This window comes from Calliphora vicina, chromosome 3 (genome assembly GCF_958450345.1).
Source record: "Calliphora vicina chromosome 3, idCalVici1.1, whole genome shotgun sequence".
NCBI classification, from domain to species: Eukaryota; Metazoa; Arthropoda; class Insecta; order Diptera; family Calliphoridae; genus Calliphora; species Calliphora vicina.
In genome coordinates, this window is record NC_088782.1 from 123,937,139 (window position 1) to 123,954,045 (window position 16,907).

Here is a 16,907-nt window from a genome sequence, read left to right on the forward strand (position 1 = left end):
CATTCAACAATCATCATTTATTAAAAATATTAATAGAATGTTCAAATTAATGACAAATTATTTTGTCAAAAATTTTGTTTTTGGCTGTCAGTGCTTTTTAATGGCTCAATACAATATTAACGTTTAAGGACATATTTTAAAATTAAAATACATATATAAGCAGTAAAGAGTTGTCTCACAATTGCCAGTCTAGATTTGGAAATTGTTAAGAGTAGCAGGCAGTTGTTTTAAGGAAAATATGTTGAATTCCAATATATTTAGTTTAATTTTCTATCATTTTTTAAATGCCAAATTGGCATGTGTGGTGCTATTTCACTGTTGGAATAAGGAGAGTAAGTTAAAGAAAAATCCAAAACAAATTCTTCAATGAAAATTAAACATTTTAGATTTGTTTCAATATTTTATAAGTTTTAAGGAAACTTTTGTTAAATTTATTATTTATCGCCTTTAATTTTCTTTACAGCCCTTTACCGTTTCTCCATTTTGTCCTCACAGCTCTCATTCTATGCCCAATATGTTAATTTGAATGATACCTCGGCTTTGCATAATTTTGGTCCGCGTTATATGCGCTATGATAGGCCTCAAATTGCTGTTTTTATGGACATGAATTGTAATCAAACGGATGAATTCATACAAGAGGTAAACAATTTCAAAAAAAAGTACTAAAAAATTTAGTTTTTAAAATATGTAGTATAAAGAATGGAATTTATGAATTTTTATAAATGTACTTTATTAAAGTACTAAAAAGATACTTTATTAAAGTACTAAAAAGGTACTTTTTGTAAAAGTACTTAAAAAGTACTTTTTAAGAAGGTACTAAAAAAGTACTTTTTTAAAAAAGTACTAAAAAGGTACTTTTTAAGAAAGTACTAAAAAAGTACTTTTTATGAAATTACTAAAAAAGTACTTTTTAAGAAAGTACTAAAAAAGTACTTTTTAAGAAAGTACTAAAAAAGTACTTTTTAAGAAAGTACTAAAAAAGTACTTTTTAAGAAAGAACTAAAAAAGTGCTTTTTAATAAATTACTAAAAAAGTACTTTTTTAAGAATGTACTAAAAAAGTACTTTTTAAGAAAGTTCTAAAAAAGTACTTTTTAAGAAATTACTAAAAAAGTACTTTTTAGGAAAGTACTAAAAAAGTACTTTTTAAGAAAGTACATACTATAAAAGTACTAAAAAGGAACTTAAAAGTACTTAAAATGTATTTTTTATAAAAGTACTAAAAAAGTACTTTTTAAGAAATTTCTAAAAAAGTACTTTTTAAGAAAGTACTAAAAAAGTACTTTTTAAGAAAGTACTAAAAAAGTACTTTTTAAGAAAGTACTAAAAAGGAACTTTTTATAAAAGCACTAAAATTGTTTATAAAGTACTAAAAAGGTACTTTTGTAAAAGTACTTAAAATGTACTTTTTATAAAAGTAATAAAAAAGTACTTTTTGTAAAAGTACTAAAAAGTACTTTTTATGAAAGAACAAAAAGGTACTTTTTATGAAAGAACAAAAAGGTACTTTTTATGAAAGAACAAAAAGGTACTTTTTATAAAAGTACTAAAAAATTACATTTTGTAAAAGTACTAAAAAGTACTTTTTATGAAAGAAAAAAAAGGTACTTTTTATAAAAGTACTAAAAAAGTACATTTTGTAAAAGTACTAAAAAGTACTTTTTATGAAAGTATGTACTAAAAAGTACTTTTTAAGAAATTACTAAAAAAGTACTTTTTAAGAAAGTACTAAAAAAGTTTTTTTTAAGAATGTACTAAAAAAGTACTTTTTAAGAAAGTACTAAAAAAGTACTTTTTAAGAAAGTACTAAAAAAGTACCTTTTAAGAAAGTACTAAAAAAGTACTTTTTAATAAATTACTAAAAAAGTACTTTTTAAGAAAGTACTAAAAAGTACTTTTGAAGAAATTACTAAAAAAGTACTTTTTAAGAAATTACTAAAAACGTACTTTTTGTTTTTATAAAAGTACTAAAAAGGTAGTTTTTATAAAAGTACTAAAAGGTAATTTTTATAAAATTACTAAAAATGTACTTTTTTAAAAGTACTAAAAATTTTATTTTTTAAAAGTACTAAAATGTACTTTATATAAAAGTACTAAAAATTAAATTTTTATAAATGCATTAAAAATGTACTTTTTATAAAAGTACTAAAAGGTACATTTTATAAAGTACTTTTTAAGAAATTACTAAAAAAGTACTTTTTAAGAAAGTACTAAAAAAAGTACTTTTTAAGAAATTACTAAAAAAGTACTTTTTATGAAAGTACTAAATAAGTCATTTTCAAGAAATTACTAAAAAAGTACATTTTAAGAAAGTACTTTTTATAAAAGCACTAAAAAGCAACTTTTTATAAAAGTACTAAAAGGAAATTTTCCTAAAAGTACTAAAAATGTACTTTTTATAAAAGTACTAAAAAGGTACTTTTTATAAAAGTACTAAAAGTACTCTATATTATAATTAAAACTGAACACTTTATTTCCCCTCCCACAGAACAGTCAGCTGCGTTTCTTCAACTATCGCTACAATTGGCTAATCTACGATGAACTCTCTAATTTCTCACGTTTTTATAATACCTTCAAAAACGTAAATCTCTCTGCGGATACTCAGTTGGCCTATGTGGTACCCAAACAACCTCAAATCTCCTCGGACTCAAACAAAACTTCTTACATCAACTTTGATGTCTACAATAATGGCTGGTTTATAGGTGGCTCAATTAATATAACCACTAACTATGAAATAGAATGCAATGGCACAGGATGTGAGAGAACTAAATATCTATCGGATTTATACAAGAGGTCTCTCTATGGCAATAGAGAGAGTTTAAGAGATGTTACCATGAGAGCAGCAGTGGTGGTATGGATTGCCATGGAATTCTAAAGAGTTTGGTTAATTAAATTGTTAATTTTATAGGTTACTCGTTATGATCTGAATGCTCCCGAGCAGGAAATACAAGAGTTTCTGCTGAAACAACAAGATTTTCATATTGACCCATTGTCCAGATTGGGCATTCAAATATTTCGTCTGCTGCAAGACTCTTTGTACACCAAGTAGGTTAAAGAAATTTAGATTTTTGGAAATTTTTTATTTCTAATATTTTCCTTTATAGAGTTAATTATACCTACTATGACCGCTGGACCGATGTGGATTATACGGGCGGCATAGTTGGCGCCTTGGTCAATGACACGGCTGACTTAACTACGGCTCCCTTTTTCACGACAGCCGGTCGTTTTCGTTTCCTTACCCCTATAGCCCCTACTGGAGCCTTTCGTTCGGTTTGCATGTTTCGCACTCCCCGCAATTCCGGCATCCAGGGTCGTGTGTTCATTGAACCATTTAGCACTAAAGTTTGGATTATGTTTGGCAGTATTTTGGCCTTGGCTGCCAGCTTTCTATGGTTAACTTTCTTTGTGGAGTATCATCGCATGAGACCTTATATTGAGTTTGTACCCTCCTTGCTGACGACTTGTTTGATTTCTTTTGGTTCGGCCTGTTCGCAGGGCAGTTTTTTGATACCCGGTTCGTTGGGTGGACGTTTGGGTTTTATATCATTGTTGATTATTTGTTTTCTGGTTAATAACTATTATACATCGGTGGTGGTATCAACACTGTTGGGTTCTCCCGTTAAATCGAAGATAAAGACAGTGGGGGAATTGGCGGACTCTAATTTGGAGGTGGGATTGGAACCGTTACCGTATACATACACGTATTTGAATGTGAGTGAAAATTTGTGTCGTAATAAAAAGGTACTTTTTTGGAATTTACTAAAAAGGACTTTCTAATAAAGTAGTAAAAAAAGTACTTTTTAAAGTAACTACTTATCAAGAAGTACTAATGTTATAATTTACATAAAAGGACTAAAAAAGTACTTTTTAAGAAAGTACTAAAAAGGTACTTTTTGAGAAAGTACTAAAACGGTACTTTTTGAGAAAGTACAAAAAAAATACTTTTAATAAACATTTTAAGAAAGCACTAAAAAAATACTTTTAAAAAAGTATTAAAAAAAGTACTAAAAAGGAACTTTTTAAGAAAGTACTAAAAATGTACTTTTTAATAAAGTACTAAAAAAGAACTTTTTAAAAAAGTACTAACAAAGTACTTTCTAAGAAAGTACTAAACTACTACTTTTTAATAAAGTACTAAAAAGGAACTTTTTAAAAAAAGTACTAAATAAGCACTTTTTAAGAAAGTACCAAAAAAGTACTTTTTAAGAAAGTACAAAAAAAGTACTTTTTAAGAAAGTACTTTTTAAGAAAGTACTAAAAAAGTACTTTTTAAGAAAGTACTAAAAACGTACTTTTTAAGAAAGTACAAAAAAAGTACTTTTTAAGAAAGTACTAAAAAAGTACTTTTTAAGAAAGTACTAAAAAAGTACTTTTTAAGAAAGTACTAAAAGCGTACTTTTTAAGAAAGTACTAAAAACGTACTTTTTAAGAAAGTACTAAAAAAGTACTTTTTAAGAAAGTACTAAAAAGTACTTTTTAAGAAAGTACTAAAAAAGTACTTTTTAAGAAAGTACTAGAAAAGTACTTTTTAAGAAAGTACTAAAAAAAGTACTTTTTAAAAAAATACTAAAAAAGTACTTTCTAGTAAAGAACTAAAAAAGTACTTACCAAGTACTAATATTTTAATTTCCAAGAAAGTACTAAAATAGTACTTTTTAAGAAAGTACTCAAATAGCACTATTTCAGAACGTATTAAAAAAGTATTTTACAAGAAAGTACTTAAATAGCTCTTTATAATAAAGTAGTAAAAATGTACATTTTAATAAAGTACTAAAAAAAGTACTTTTTAAGAAAGTACTAAAAGAGTACTTTATAAGAAAGTACTAAAAAGGTACCTTTTAAGAAAGTACTAAAAAGTACTTTTTAAGAAAGTACTAAATAGAACTTTTTAAGAAAGTACTAAAAAAATATTTTTAAAAAAGTATTAAAAAAGTACTTTTTAAGAAAGTACTAAAAAAGTACTAGTAGTACAAATGTACATTTTAATAAAGTACTATAAAAGTACTTTTTACTAATGTACTAAAAAAGTACTTTTTAAGAAAGTACTAAAAAAGTACTTTATAAGAAAGTAACAAAAAAGTACTTTATAAGAAAGTACTAAAAAGGTAGTAAAATGTACATTTTAATAAAGTACTAAAAAGTACTTTTTAAGAAAGTACTAAATAGAACTTTTTAAGAATGTACTAAAGAAATATTTTTAAAAAAGTATTAAAAAAAGTACTTTTTAAGAAAGTACTAAAAAAGTACTAGTAGTAAAAATGTACATTTTAATAAAGTACTATAAAAGTACTTTTTAATAAAGTACTAAAAAAGTACTTTTTAAGAAAGTACTAAAAAAGTACTTTATAAGAAAGTACTTTATAAGAAAGTACTAAAAAGGTAGTAAAATGTACATTTTAATAAAGTACTAAAAAAGTACTTTTTAATAAAGTACTAAAAAAGTACTTTTTAATAAAGTACTAAAAAGTACTTTTTAAGAAAGTACTAAAAAGGTAGTAAAATGTACATTTTAATAAAGTACTAAAAAAGTACTTTTTAATAAAGTACTAAAAAGTACTTTTTAAGAAAGTACTAATTAGAACTTTTTAAGAAAGTACCAAAAAAATATTTTTAAAAAAGTATTAAAAAAGTACTTTTTAAGAAAGTACTAAAAAAGTACTAGTAGTAAAAATGTACATTTTAATAAAGTACTAAAAAAGTACTTTTTAATAAAGTACTAAAAAAGTACTTTTTAAGAAAGTACTAAAAAAGTACTTTTTAATAAAGTACTAAAAAAGTACTTTTTAATAAAGTACTAAAAAAGTACTTTATAAGAAAGTACTAAAAAGGTACTTTTTAAGAAAGTACTTTTTAAGAAAGTACTAAAAAAGTACTTTTTAAGAAAGTACTAAATAGAACTAAAAAAGTACTTTTTGAGAATGTACTAAAAAAAGTACTAGTTGTAAAAATGTACATTTTAATAAAGTACTAAAAAGTACTTTTTAAGATAGTACTAAATAGAACATTTTAAGAAAGTACTAAAAAAATACTTTTAAAAAAGTACTAAAAAAGAAAGTACTAAAAAAATACTTTTAAAAAAGTACTAAAAAAGAACTTTTTAAGAAAGTACTAAAAAAAGTACTTTTTAAGAAAGTACTAAAAAAATACTTTTAAAAAAAGTACTAAAAAAGTACTTTTTAAGAAAGTACTTTAAGATACTAAAAAAGTACTTTCTAGGAAAGTACTAAAAAAAGTACTTTCTAAGAAAGTACTCTTTTTCTGAAAGGAAAGTACTTAAAAAGTACTTTTTTAATACAAAAAAAAATTGCCAATTTGTTTGCAGTTTTCCACCCTGCCCGATGTCCGTCGTTTTGTCAAGCGCAAAATTGAGAGCAAAAAGAACTTCTGGTACTCGGCTCAAGATGGCATCGATAAGATGCGCGAAAAACCTGGCTTTGTATTCATTTTCGAGACCTCCACCGGCTTTAATATAATCGAAAATCAATTTAATCTGCATGAAATTTGCGATCTAAATGAGATACTATTTCGAACAGATACTTTATTGACCACACATTTGCATAAGAACTCCAGCTACAAGGAAATTCTTAGACTCAAGTAATTATATAGAATAAAAAATCTGAATAAATTTGAATATTATCTTACTTAGAATTATGCGCATTTTGGAGACCGGGATCCAGGCCAAACATCGCCGCCTATGGGTACGCACTCATTTGAATTGTATTTCGAATAATTTCATCATTAACGTGGGCATGGAGTATGCGGGGCCTTTATTTCTTTTACTAATGTGCGGCTATTTGATTGTGTTGATCATATTTATGCTGGAAATTATATGGCATCGTTATGCCATGAGCAGGAAAAGGATGATGATCATAGAAATGCAGGCTGAGGAGATGGAAAATTGAAGCCAAGAGAAAAATATTAAATATTGAAATATTTAACTTAAATATTTTTCGCACCTAAAAGCACTTTAATTGTTCAAAATGTTAAATAAAGTAGTGTTTTTTTGCACGTTGTTTTTGCAATTATTGAGACATTTTTGTAATGAATTGAAGGAAATTTTAGGGATATTACAATTAAATGGTTTCACTCTAAATTGTGCTGCTACTATAGCAGTAATAAGACTATTTTGGCTGTACTAAAATTGCTATTATTAGTACTAATTTACAAATATTTCACTGCTATTTCAGTTGTTCATTTTGCTATTTCTCCTACTGTCCATAAAAGTATTAAATAGTAGCTTTATAATTTTACTACTATAAATAAGAATGCTATAGTAGCAGCAGGCTATTTTCATCTTTCGAAACCATTTTTATTTGCCCCTTTCAAGCCTTAAACTCATTTTGTTTATAATAGTTATTGCTTAACAAGTTTTTACTACTACCATTCTGCCTGATTTTAAGTAGCAACAATTTCCCTTTCATTATCTACAATTTGGCGCCAAAATTTATTACTTAAATTATTCAGCAGAGGGCTGGTCTCTACAGACATGCGCAGATCTTAAAAAAAATCACAACTAGAAGAACATGTGATGCTAAATTTATGAAAAAACACTTGTTGATTAATTTAATAAAACAATGTGCTTCAAACCAACATGTTGCAACATGTTGTAAAGAAAGTAAAAGCAGACATATCTTCGAACATGGTGCAGGCATTTACAGTGGGCTTTTTCAAAGAAATTTTTTGCAGCAAAATTATTTGATTCAGATAAAAATAGCAATTTGGTACATTTTTGTTTTTAATTTGAATAAAAAAAATATTTTTGGTACTTTTTTGCAAAAAGTACTTTGGTACTTTTTAAATTTTGAAGATTTCAAATGGTTTGATTTACAATTTGTGCAAACAAACTTTCAAAAATTATGATTTTGTATAAAAATTAGTTTTGGTACTTTTTTTTGTAAAAAGTACTTTGGTACTTTTTTCAATTTTGAAGATTTGAAATTGTCTCATTTACAATTTGTGCAAAACAAAATGTCAAAAATTATGATTTTTGTAAAAAAAATGGTTTTGGTACTTTTTTTGTAAAAAGTACTTTGGTACTTTTTTGTTTTTTTAATTTTGAAAATTTAAAATTGTCTCATATATAATTTGTGCAAAAAAATTTACATAAAAGTACCAAGAAATTATTTTTAGTACTTTTTTGTAAAAAGTACTTTGGTACTTTTGAGGTTTAGGATTTCAAATTGTCTCATTTACAATTTGTGCAAAACAACCTGTCAAAAATTATGATTTTTGTACAAAAATTAGTTTTGGTACTTTTTTTTTGTAAAAAGTACTTTGGTACTTTTTACTATTTTTTAATTTTGAAAATTTAAAATTGTCTCATATATAATTTGTGCAAAAAAATTTACAAAAAATATGATTTCGTACAAAAATTATTTTTGGTACTTTTTTTGCAAAAAGTACTTTGGTACTTTTTTCAATTTTGAAGACTTCAAATTGTCTCATTTACAATTTGTGCAAAACAAATTGTCAAAAATTATGATTTTTGTACAAAAATTAGTTTTGGTACTTTTTTTTGTAAAAAGTACTTTGGTACTTTTTTGTTTTTTTTAATTTTGAAAATTTAAAATTGTCTCATATATAATTTGTGCAAAAAAAATTTACATAAAAGTACCAAGAAATTATTTTTAGTACTTTTTTAAAAAAAATACTTTGGTACTTTTTTGTAATCAGATACTTTTTTCAATTTGGAAGATTTCAAATTGTCTCTTTTACAATTAGTGCAAATAATTTTTCAAAAATTTTGATTATGTACAAAAATTAGTTTTGGTACTTTTTTCAATTTTGAACATTTCAAATTGTCTCATTTACAATTTGTGCAAACAAATTTACTAAAACAATGATTTTATACGATTTTGTAAAAAAAAGTACCTTGGTACTTTTTTGTAATCAGGTACTTTTTTTGGACTTTTTCATCCTATTATTTTTGCCATACAACAATTTGGAAGATTTCCAGCAAAAAAAGTACTTTTTAAAGATATTTTGCTTTTATCGGTTTCGAAATGGTTTTATTTTAAAGCAATCAAACAAATTTAACAAAAATTATGGTTTTTTTGTTAAAAATTTTTTGGTACTTTTTTTTATATTAAGAACAATAATTTGGTACTTTTTTTTAATCAAACAGACTTTTTAATTAAATTATTTTGGTTTCGTAGTTTTCATTATTGGTTAATTTGAAATCTTAGGGTAAAATAAATTTTTGGTACTTTTTTGTTAAAAGTACTTTGGTACTTTTTTTTTCTTAGAAAGTACTATTTAAATTTTAAAGTTCAAAAAATTAAATTAGTTAAAAATTGTACGTAAAAATTAACAAAAATAATGTTTTGGTACTTTTTTGGAAAAAAAAAGTACTTTGGTACTTTTTGTAAAAAAGTACTTTTTTATGATTTTTTGCTTAACTTTTACTATTTCTCCGGGTAATATTATTTTTTTTTTATAATTTTGAAGATTTTAAATAGACTTATTTACAATTTGTGCAACCAAAATTTACAAAACTTATGATTTTGGTACTTTTTTAAATAAATTAAAAACTTTTTTGCAAAAAGTACTTTTGTACTTTTTTTGCTTATTAAGCTCCCTAAATAATTAATTTAAAAATTTTACGAAAAAATTTACAAAAATAATGTTTTGGTACTATTTTGGGAAAAAAGTACTTTGGTACTTTTCTTAAAAAAGTACCTTTTTATGATTTTTTTTCGTAATTATCATTAATTTTTAATTTCTTAACATTTTAACAATTATAAAAAACTAATATTTTTCATACAATAATTTGGTACTTTTTTTTCCCAAGAAAGTACTTTTTAAAAATATTTTGGTTTTATACATTTTAGATTAGTTTTATTTCAAAACTAAGAAAATCTGTGCCAAAATTATAATTTGGTACTTTTTTGGGAAAAAAGTACTTTGGTACTTTTTTTCCACCAAAAGTACTTTTTTGGATTTCATCAAATACTAAATACTTATTTAATAATATTTTTGAATTTAGTTATTTTTTTTAGAAAAATCCTTTTTTTCAAAAAGTACCAAGGTACTTTTTATGCTAAAGTACTATTTCTTTATTTTAAGTACCTTTTTCATCTTACAAAATAAGAAATTAAAATATATAGCAATTTGGTACTTTTTTGTTTAAGGTTTTAGTTAAATATTTATTTGGTACTTTTTTTGTCCCCCGGTACTTTTTTCCAAAACTATTGTTTTTTAGTACTTTTAGCTACATTTTAGTATCTTTCTGGTTATAATTATACTAATTCTTTGGTTTTCTTTATTTAATTTCTGGAAATTTATAACAAAATTATTTTGTTTACTTAACCTGTCATCAAACTGTCAAAATTAAACAAATATTGACATGTTTAAGTTCAATTAATGTTAATAATTGATAACTAAATAAACAATATAAAAGGACCATGTTTGTTTAGCCTATAATTCAGTTAGGAATCACAATTTACAATTTAAATTTAAAAGTAAAGGAATTTTTAAGTGAAAAAGTTATTTTTTTTTAAGAAAATTTTCTCAAAATATGATTAATTTCTCTTTACTTAACCTCATTTTATATAATTTCTTAGAAAATCATATAAAATGGTTAATTGTTTTAAACTGTTGGGATGTGGAAAGTAAGTTTTTTGCCTGGGATAATGTAAAAAAAGTACTTAAAGTGTTTTTAGCCCAATTACAGTTTACCAAAATGGCCATGAATGAAAGTTTGTTTGTTCAAATGTGGCCTATAAATCGTTTAAAACTGGAGGGTGATCTGGAGGGTCGCATATTGTTCCATGAAAATCCTCATGTGGCCGTTTATTTTGATATGAATTGTACGAAATCCCCAGATATTCTGCAAAAGGTTTTAAATTTGTTTAAAGATTTTAAAAAAGGCTCTAAATTTTTTTATTTTTTTGTTCAGGCCAGTGAGGAAAAACTATTCAAACAACATTTCCACTGGCTAATCTATGATCCCTCTTCGGATTTATGGAATTTCAAAGAGGTTTTTCAACATTTCCATTTGGCTGTAGATGCTGATGTTACTTTGGCCTTGCCCAAACCGAATTTAATAAATTCCCCTAAAAATTCTTCTTATATTTTATATGATATTTATAATAATGGCTATAATTTGGGTGGTAAACTAAATGTGACCCAAGATCGTGAATTAATATGCTCCACAACTCATTGTAGCTTAAAACAATATTTGTCTTCTCTATATAAGAGAACAAAATATGAGCATCGCTGGTATTTGAGAGACCTAACCATGAGAGTAACTACAGTGGTAAGTTTAACTAAAGTTTAACTAATAATTTTAACGGTTATTTAATAAATTTTGATATTGAAAGGTCACCTATGTCCCTTTAACAGCCCCGGAAAATGAAATATTCGCCCATTTAAATTCCATCAAAGACAAACATATTGATGGGGTGGCCAAGTTTGGTTTTCAATATTCAATGATTTTAAAAGAGAATCTGGAATGCGAGTAGGAAAACAAAATTGAATAATTTTTTAATAACTATAATAACAAATTTAATTTAGCTTTCGCTACAACTTCACCAATATGTGGAGCCGCACCGAAGTCGCTGGCGGTTGCATTGGTGCTATGGGCATAGATGGCTCTGCCGATCTTTCCTCCTCCCCCTTTCTATCCACCAAAAATCGTCTGAAATACGTACAAGCCATGATGCCATTGGGTAACTTTCGCCAGGTCTGCATGTTTCGTACCCCCCACAATGCTGCCATACAGGGTGGAGTTATTCTCAAACCTTTCTCCATAAAAGTCTGGATAATTTTTGGTGCCATCTTAGTACTGATTGCCTTTTTATTGTGGCTGACATTTTTTGTGGAATTTCACAAGATGAAAGCGTTAATGGATTTTTTACCCTCCCTTCTAACCACCTGTTTAATATCGTTTGGTTCGGCCTGCTATCAGGGAAGTTTTCTGATACCGAGTTCGATGGGTGGTCGTCTTGCTTTTATAACTTTGTCGCTATTGACTTTCATCATCTATAATTATTATACCTCAATAGTGGTGGCCATATTGTTGGGGTCGCCGGTCAAATCGAATATCAAGACAATGGGCCAGTTGGCTGATAGTAATTTGGAGGTGGGCTTGGAGCCAATACCGTATACGAAGATGTATTTGAATGTGAGTTGTATTAAAAAAAGTTGTGTAAAGAAAAGTAATAAAAAAGTACTTTTTGGAAAAGTACAAAATAAGTACTTTTTAGAAAAGTAGTAAAAAAGTACTTTTTAGAAAAGTAGTAAAAAAGTTCTTTTTTGAAAAAATAATAAAAAAGTACTTTTTAGAAAAGTAATAAAAAAGTACTTTTTAGAAAAGTAATAAAAAAGTACTTTTTAGAAATGTAATAAAAAAGTACTTTTTAGAAAAGTAATAAAAAAGTTCATTTTTGAAAAAATAATAAAAAAGTACTTTTTAGAAAAGTAATAAAAAGTAATAAAAAAGTTCTTTTTTGAAAAAACAATAAAAAAGTACTTTTTAGAAGTAATTTTTGGTAAAGTAATAAAAAAGTACTTTTTAGAAAAGTAATAAAAAAGTACTTTTTAGAAAAGTAATAAAAAAGTACTTTTTAGAAAAGTAATAAAAAAGTTCATTTTTGAAAAAAAATAATAAAAAAGTACTTTTTAGAAGTAATTTTTGGTAAAGTAATAAAAAAGTACTTTTTATAAAAGTAATAAAAAAGTACTTTTTATAAAAGTAATAAAAAAGTAATAAAAAAGTACTTTTTAGAAATGTAATAAAAAAGTACTTTTTAGAAAAGTAATAAAAAAGTACTTTTTGGAAGTGTAAAAAAGTACTTTTTAGAAAAGTACAAAATAAATACTTTTTAGAAAATTAGTAAAAAAGTACTTTTTAGAAATGTAATAAAAAAGTACTTTTTAGAAATGTAATAAAAAAGTACTTTTTAGAAAAGTAATAACTTTTTTGAAAAAACAATAAAAAAGTACTTTTTAGAAGTAATTTTTGGTAAAGTAATAAAAAAGTACTTTTTAGAAAAGTAATAAAAAAGTACTTTTTAGAAAAGTAATAAAAAAGTTCATTTTTGAAAAAATAATAAAAAATTACTTTTTAGAAAAGTAATAAAAAAGAACTTTTTAGAAGTAATTTTTGGTAAAGTAATAAAAAAAGTACTTTTTAGAAAAGTAATAAATAAAAACTTTTTAGAAAAGTAATAAAAAAGTACTTTTTAGAAAAGTAATAAAAAAGTTCTTTTTTTGAAAAAATAATAAAAAAGTACTTTTTAGAAAAGTAATAAAAAAGTACTTTTTAGAAAAGTAGTAAAAAAGTACTTTTTTGAAAAGTAGTAAAAAAGTCTTTTTTGAAAAGTAGTAAAAAAGTACTTTTTTAGAAAAGTAATAAAAAAGTACTTTTTAGAAAAGTAATAAAAAAGTACTTTTTGGGAAAAGTAATAAAAAAATACTTTTTAGAAACGTAATAAAAAAGTTCATTTTTGAAAAAAAATAATAAAAAAGTACTTTTTAGAAAAGTAATAAAAAAATTCATTTTTGAAAAAAAATAATAAAAAAGTACTTTTTAGAAAAGTAATAAAAAAGAACTTTTTAGAAGAAATTTTTGGTAAAGTAATAAAAAAGTACTTTTTAGAAAAGTAATAAAAAAAACTTTTTAGAAAAGTAATAAAAAAGTACTTTTTATAAAAGTAATAAAAAAGTACTTTTTAGAAAAGTAATAAAAAAGTTCTTTTTTGAAAAAACAATAAAAAAGTACTTTTTAGAAAAGTACTTTTTAGAAGTAATTTTTGGTAAAGTAATAAAAAAGTACTTTTTAGAAAAGTAATAAAAAAGTACTTTTTAGAAATGTAATAAAAAAGTACTTTTTAGAAAAGTAATAAAAAAGTTCATTTTTGAAAAAATAATAAAAAAGTACTTTTTAGAAAAGTAATAAAAAGTAATAAAAAAGTTCTTTTTTGAAAAAACAATAAAAAAGTACTTTTTAGAAGTAATTTTTGGTAAAGTAATAAAAAAGTACTTTTTAGAAAAGTAATAAAAAAGTACTTTTTAGAAAAGTAATAAAAAAGTACTTTTTAGAAAAGTAATAAAAAAGTTCATTTTTGAAAAAAAATAATAAAAAAGTACTTTTTAGAAGTAATTTTTGGTAAAGTAATAAAAAAGTACTTTTTATAAAAGTAATAAAAAAGTACTTTTTATAAAAGTAATAAAAAAGTAATAAAAAAGTACTTTTTAGAAATGTAATAAAAAAGTACTTTTTAGAAAAGTAATAAAAAAGTACTTTTTGGAAGTGTAAAAAAGTACTTTTTAGAAAAGTACAAAATAAATACTTTTTAGAAAATTAGTAAAAAAGTACTTTTTAGAAATGTAATAAAAAAGTACTTTTTAGAAATGTAATAAAAAAGTACTTTTTAGAAAAGTAATAACTTTTTTGAAAAAACAATAAAAAAGTACTTTTTAGAAGTAATTTTTGGTAAAGTAATAAAAAAGTACTTTTTAGAAAAGTAATAAAAAAGTACTTTTTAGAAAAGTAATAAAAAAGTTCATTTTTGAAAAAATAATAAAAAAGTACTTTTTAGAAAAGTAATAAAAAAGAACTTTTTAGAAGTAATTTTTGGTAAAGTAATAAAAAAAGTACTTTTTAGAAAAGTAATAAATAAAAACTTTTTAGAAAAGTAATAAAAAAGTACTTTTTAGAAAAGTAATAAAAAAGTTCTTTTTTTGAAAAAATAATAAAAAAGTACTTTTTAGAAAAGTAATAAAAAAGTACTTTTTAGAAAAGTAGTAAAAAAGTACTTTTTTGAAAAGTAGTAAAAAAGTCTTTTTTGAAAAGTAGTAAAAAAGTACTTTTTTAGAAAAGTAATAAAAAAGTACTTTTTAGAAAAGTAATAAAAAAGTACTTTTTGGGAAAAGTAATAAAAAAATACTTTTTAGAAACGTAATAAAAAAGTTCATTTTTGAAAAAAAATAATAAAAAAGTACTTTTTAGAAAAGTAATAAAAAAATTCATTTTTGAAAAAAAATAATAAAAAAGTACTTTTTAGAAAAGTAATAAAAAAGAACTTTTTAGAAGAAATTTTTGGTAAAGTAATAAAAAAGTACTTTTTAGAAAAGTAATAAAAAAAACTTTTTAGAAAAGTAATAAAAAAGTACTTTTTATAAAAGTAATAAAAAAGTACTTTTTAGAAAAGTAATAAAAAAGTTCTTTTTTGAAAAAACAATAAAAAAGTACTTTTTAGAAAAGTACTTTTTAGAAGTAATTTTTGGTAAAGTAATAAAAAAGTACTTTTTAGAAAAGTAATAAAAAAGTACTTTTTAGAAAAGTAATAAAAAAGTACTTTTTAGAAAAGTAGTAAAAAAGTTCATTTTTGAAAAAATAATAAAAAAGAACTTTTAGAAGTAATTTTTGGTAAAGTAATAAAAAAGTACTTTTTATAAAAGTAATAAAAAAGTACTTTTTATAAAAGTAATAAAAAAGTACTTTTTAGAAATGTAATAAAAAAGTACTTTTTAGAAATGTAATAAAAAAGTACTTTTTGGAAGTGTAAAAAAGTACTTTTTAGAAAAGTACAAAATAAATACTTTTTAGAAAATTAGTAAAAAAGTACTTTTTAGAAATGTAATAAAAAAGTACTTTTTAGAAATGTAATAAAAAAGTACTTTTTAGAAATGTAATAAAAAAGTACTTTTTAGAAAAGTAATAACTTTTTTGAAAAAACAATAAAAAAGTACTTTTTAGAAGTAATTTTTGGTAAAGTAATAAAAAAGTACTTTTTAGAAAAATAATAAAAAAGTACTTTTTAGAAAAGTAATAAAAAAGTACTTTTTAGAAAAGTAATAAAAAAGTACTTTTTAGAAAAGTAATAAAAAAGTACTTTTTAAAAAAGTACTTTTTTTGAAAAATAATAAAAAACTACGTTTCAGAAAAGTAATAAAAAAGTACTTTTTTAGAAAAGTAATAAAAAAAAGTACTTAATATTCTTTCCCCCCAGGTCTCCCCTCTACCCGAAATCAAAAGATTCAAACGCAATAAAATCGATTCCAAACGAAATCCCGCCAGTGTCTGGATGAAAGTCGAAGATGGCTTACGCCGGGTGCGTGAAGATCCCGGCTTTGTATTTGTCATTGATTCCTTTTCCGGCAACGGTTTAATAGAGAATTCCTATACGGATCAGGAAATCTGTGATTTAAATGAGGTACCTTTAAGGCCCGAACAGCCTCTTTATCAGCATTTGCCTAGGAACTCTTCGTACAGGAAAATTGTGAAATTGAAGTAGAAAGTTTCATTACAAAAAAAAAATGTAATACTAAATTAAATTTAACTTTTAGACAGCTACGTATTTTAGAGTCTGGTATCTATAACCGCCACCATCGCCAGTGGATGACGAGCCGCTTGAATTGTTATTCATCGAGCAGTTTCCTGGTGCAGGTGGGCTTGGAGTACACTGCCCCATTGTTTATAATGCTGGCAGCGGCTTATGTTTTGGTGTTGATTCTAATGATGCTGGAAATATTGTGGTCGAAATTTGAGCAGAAGTTGAGGTGTAGGGAGAGGAAGGAGTGAGGCAGAAATTGAACAAGAAAGTCAAGCAGGAATGGAAATAAATCAATATTAAATGCACCTCGTTTTTGTAGCACCTTTGTAGTTTCAAAAGCACAATAAAATACACAGTTCGAAAAATAATGTTCAATTTAATTATTAAAAATTTATAAAAAATATTTTTAGTAACTTTCTAAGACTATTCTTGAGTTTAAATCGGGCTCTAGTAAATATAATAGTTTAAAAAACAAATCATTTATCTATAAATGAACCAAGCGTTGTGTCTTTAACTTGATTTATTCAACATTTTTGTTAATTTTTTTTTTAAATATAAAAAATTAACTTTGACCATCCCTGAACGGCCTTTTAGCAGAGTTGGATTTTGTGTTTAACCAAATTCATAA

General features: G+C 24.0%; 1 protein-coding gene across 1 annotated transcript; it reads left to right on the forward strand.

The window, feature by feature from the left end:
- The first annotated feature begins 238 nt into the window (after positions 1–238).
- On the forward strand, positions 239–16,527 carry Ir75a (Ionotropic receptor 75a). The gene is made up of 14 exons (XM_065506096.1): positions 239–332; positions 464–639; positions 2,488–2,850; positions 2,908–3,044; positions 3,104–3,710; positions 6,322–6,593; positions 6,646–6,891; positions 10,500–10,609; positions 10,661–10,836; positions 10,897–11,256; positions 11,321–11,457; positions 11,514–12,123; positions 15,956–16,236; positions 16,293–16,527. Exons 1-14 carry the CDS (start codon positions 239–241, stop codon positions 16,525–16,527), a joined length of 3,804 nt encoding a protein of 1,267 aa, XP_065362168.1.
- Positions 16,528–16,907: the final 380 nt, after the last annotated feature.

Coding starts and splice junctions, on each gene's coding strand:
- Ir75a (XM_065506096.1), top strand. CDS start 239: ATGTTGAATTCCAATATATTTAGTTTAATTTTCTATCATTTTTTAAAT. Junction 11,458..11,513: donor AAAGAGAATCTGGAATGCGA/GTAGGAAAACAA, acceptor AATTTAATTTAG/CTTTCGCTACAACTTCACCA. Junction 16,237..16,292: donor AGGAAAATTGTGAAATTGAA/GTAGAAAGTTTC, acceptor TTTAACTTTTAG/ACAGCTACGTATTTTAGAGT.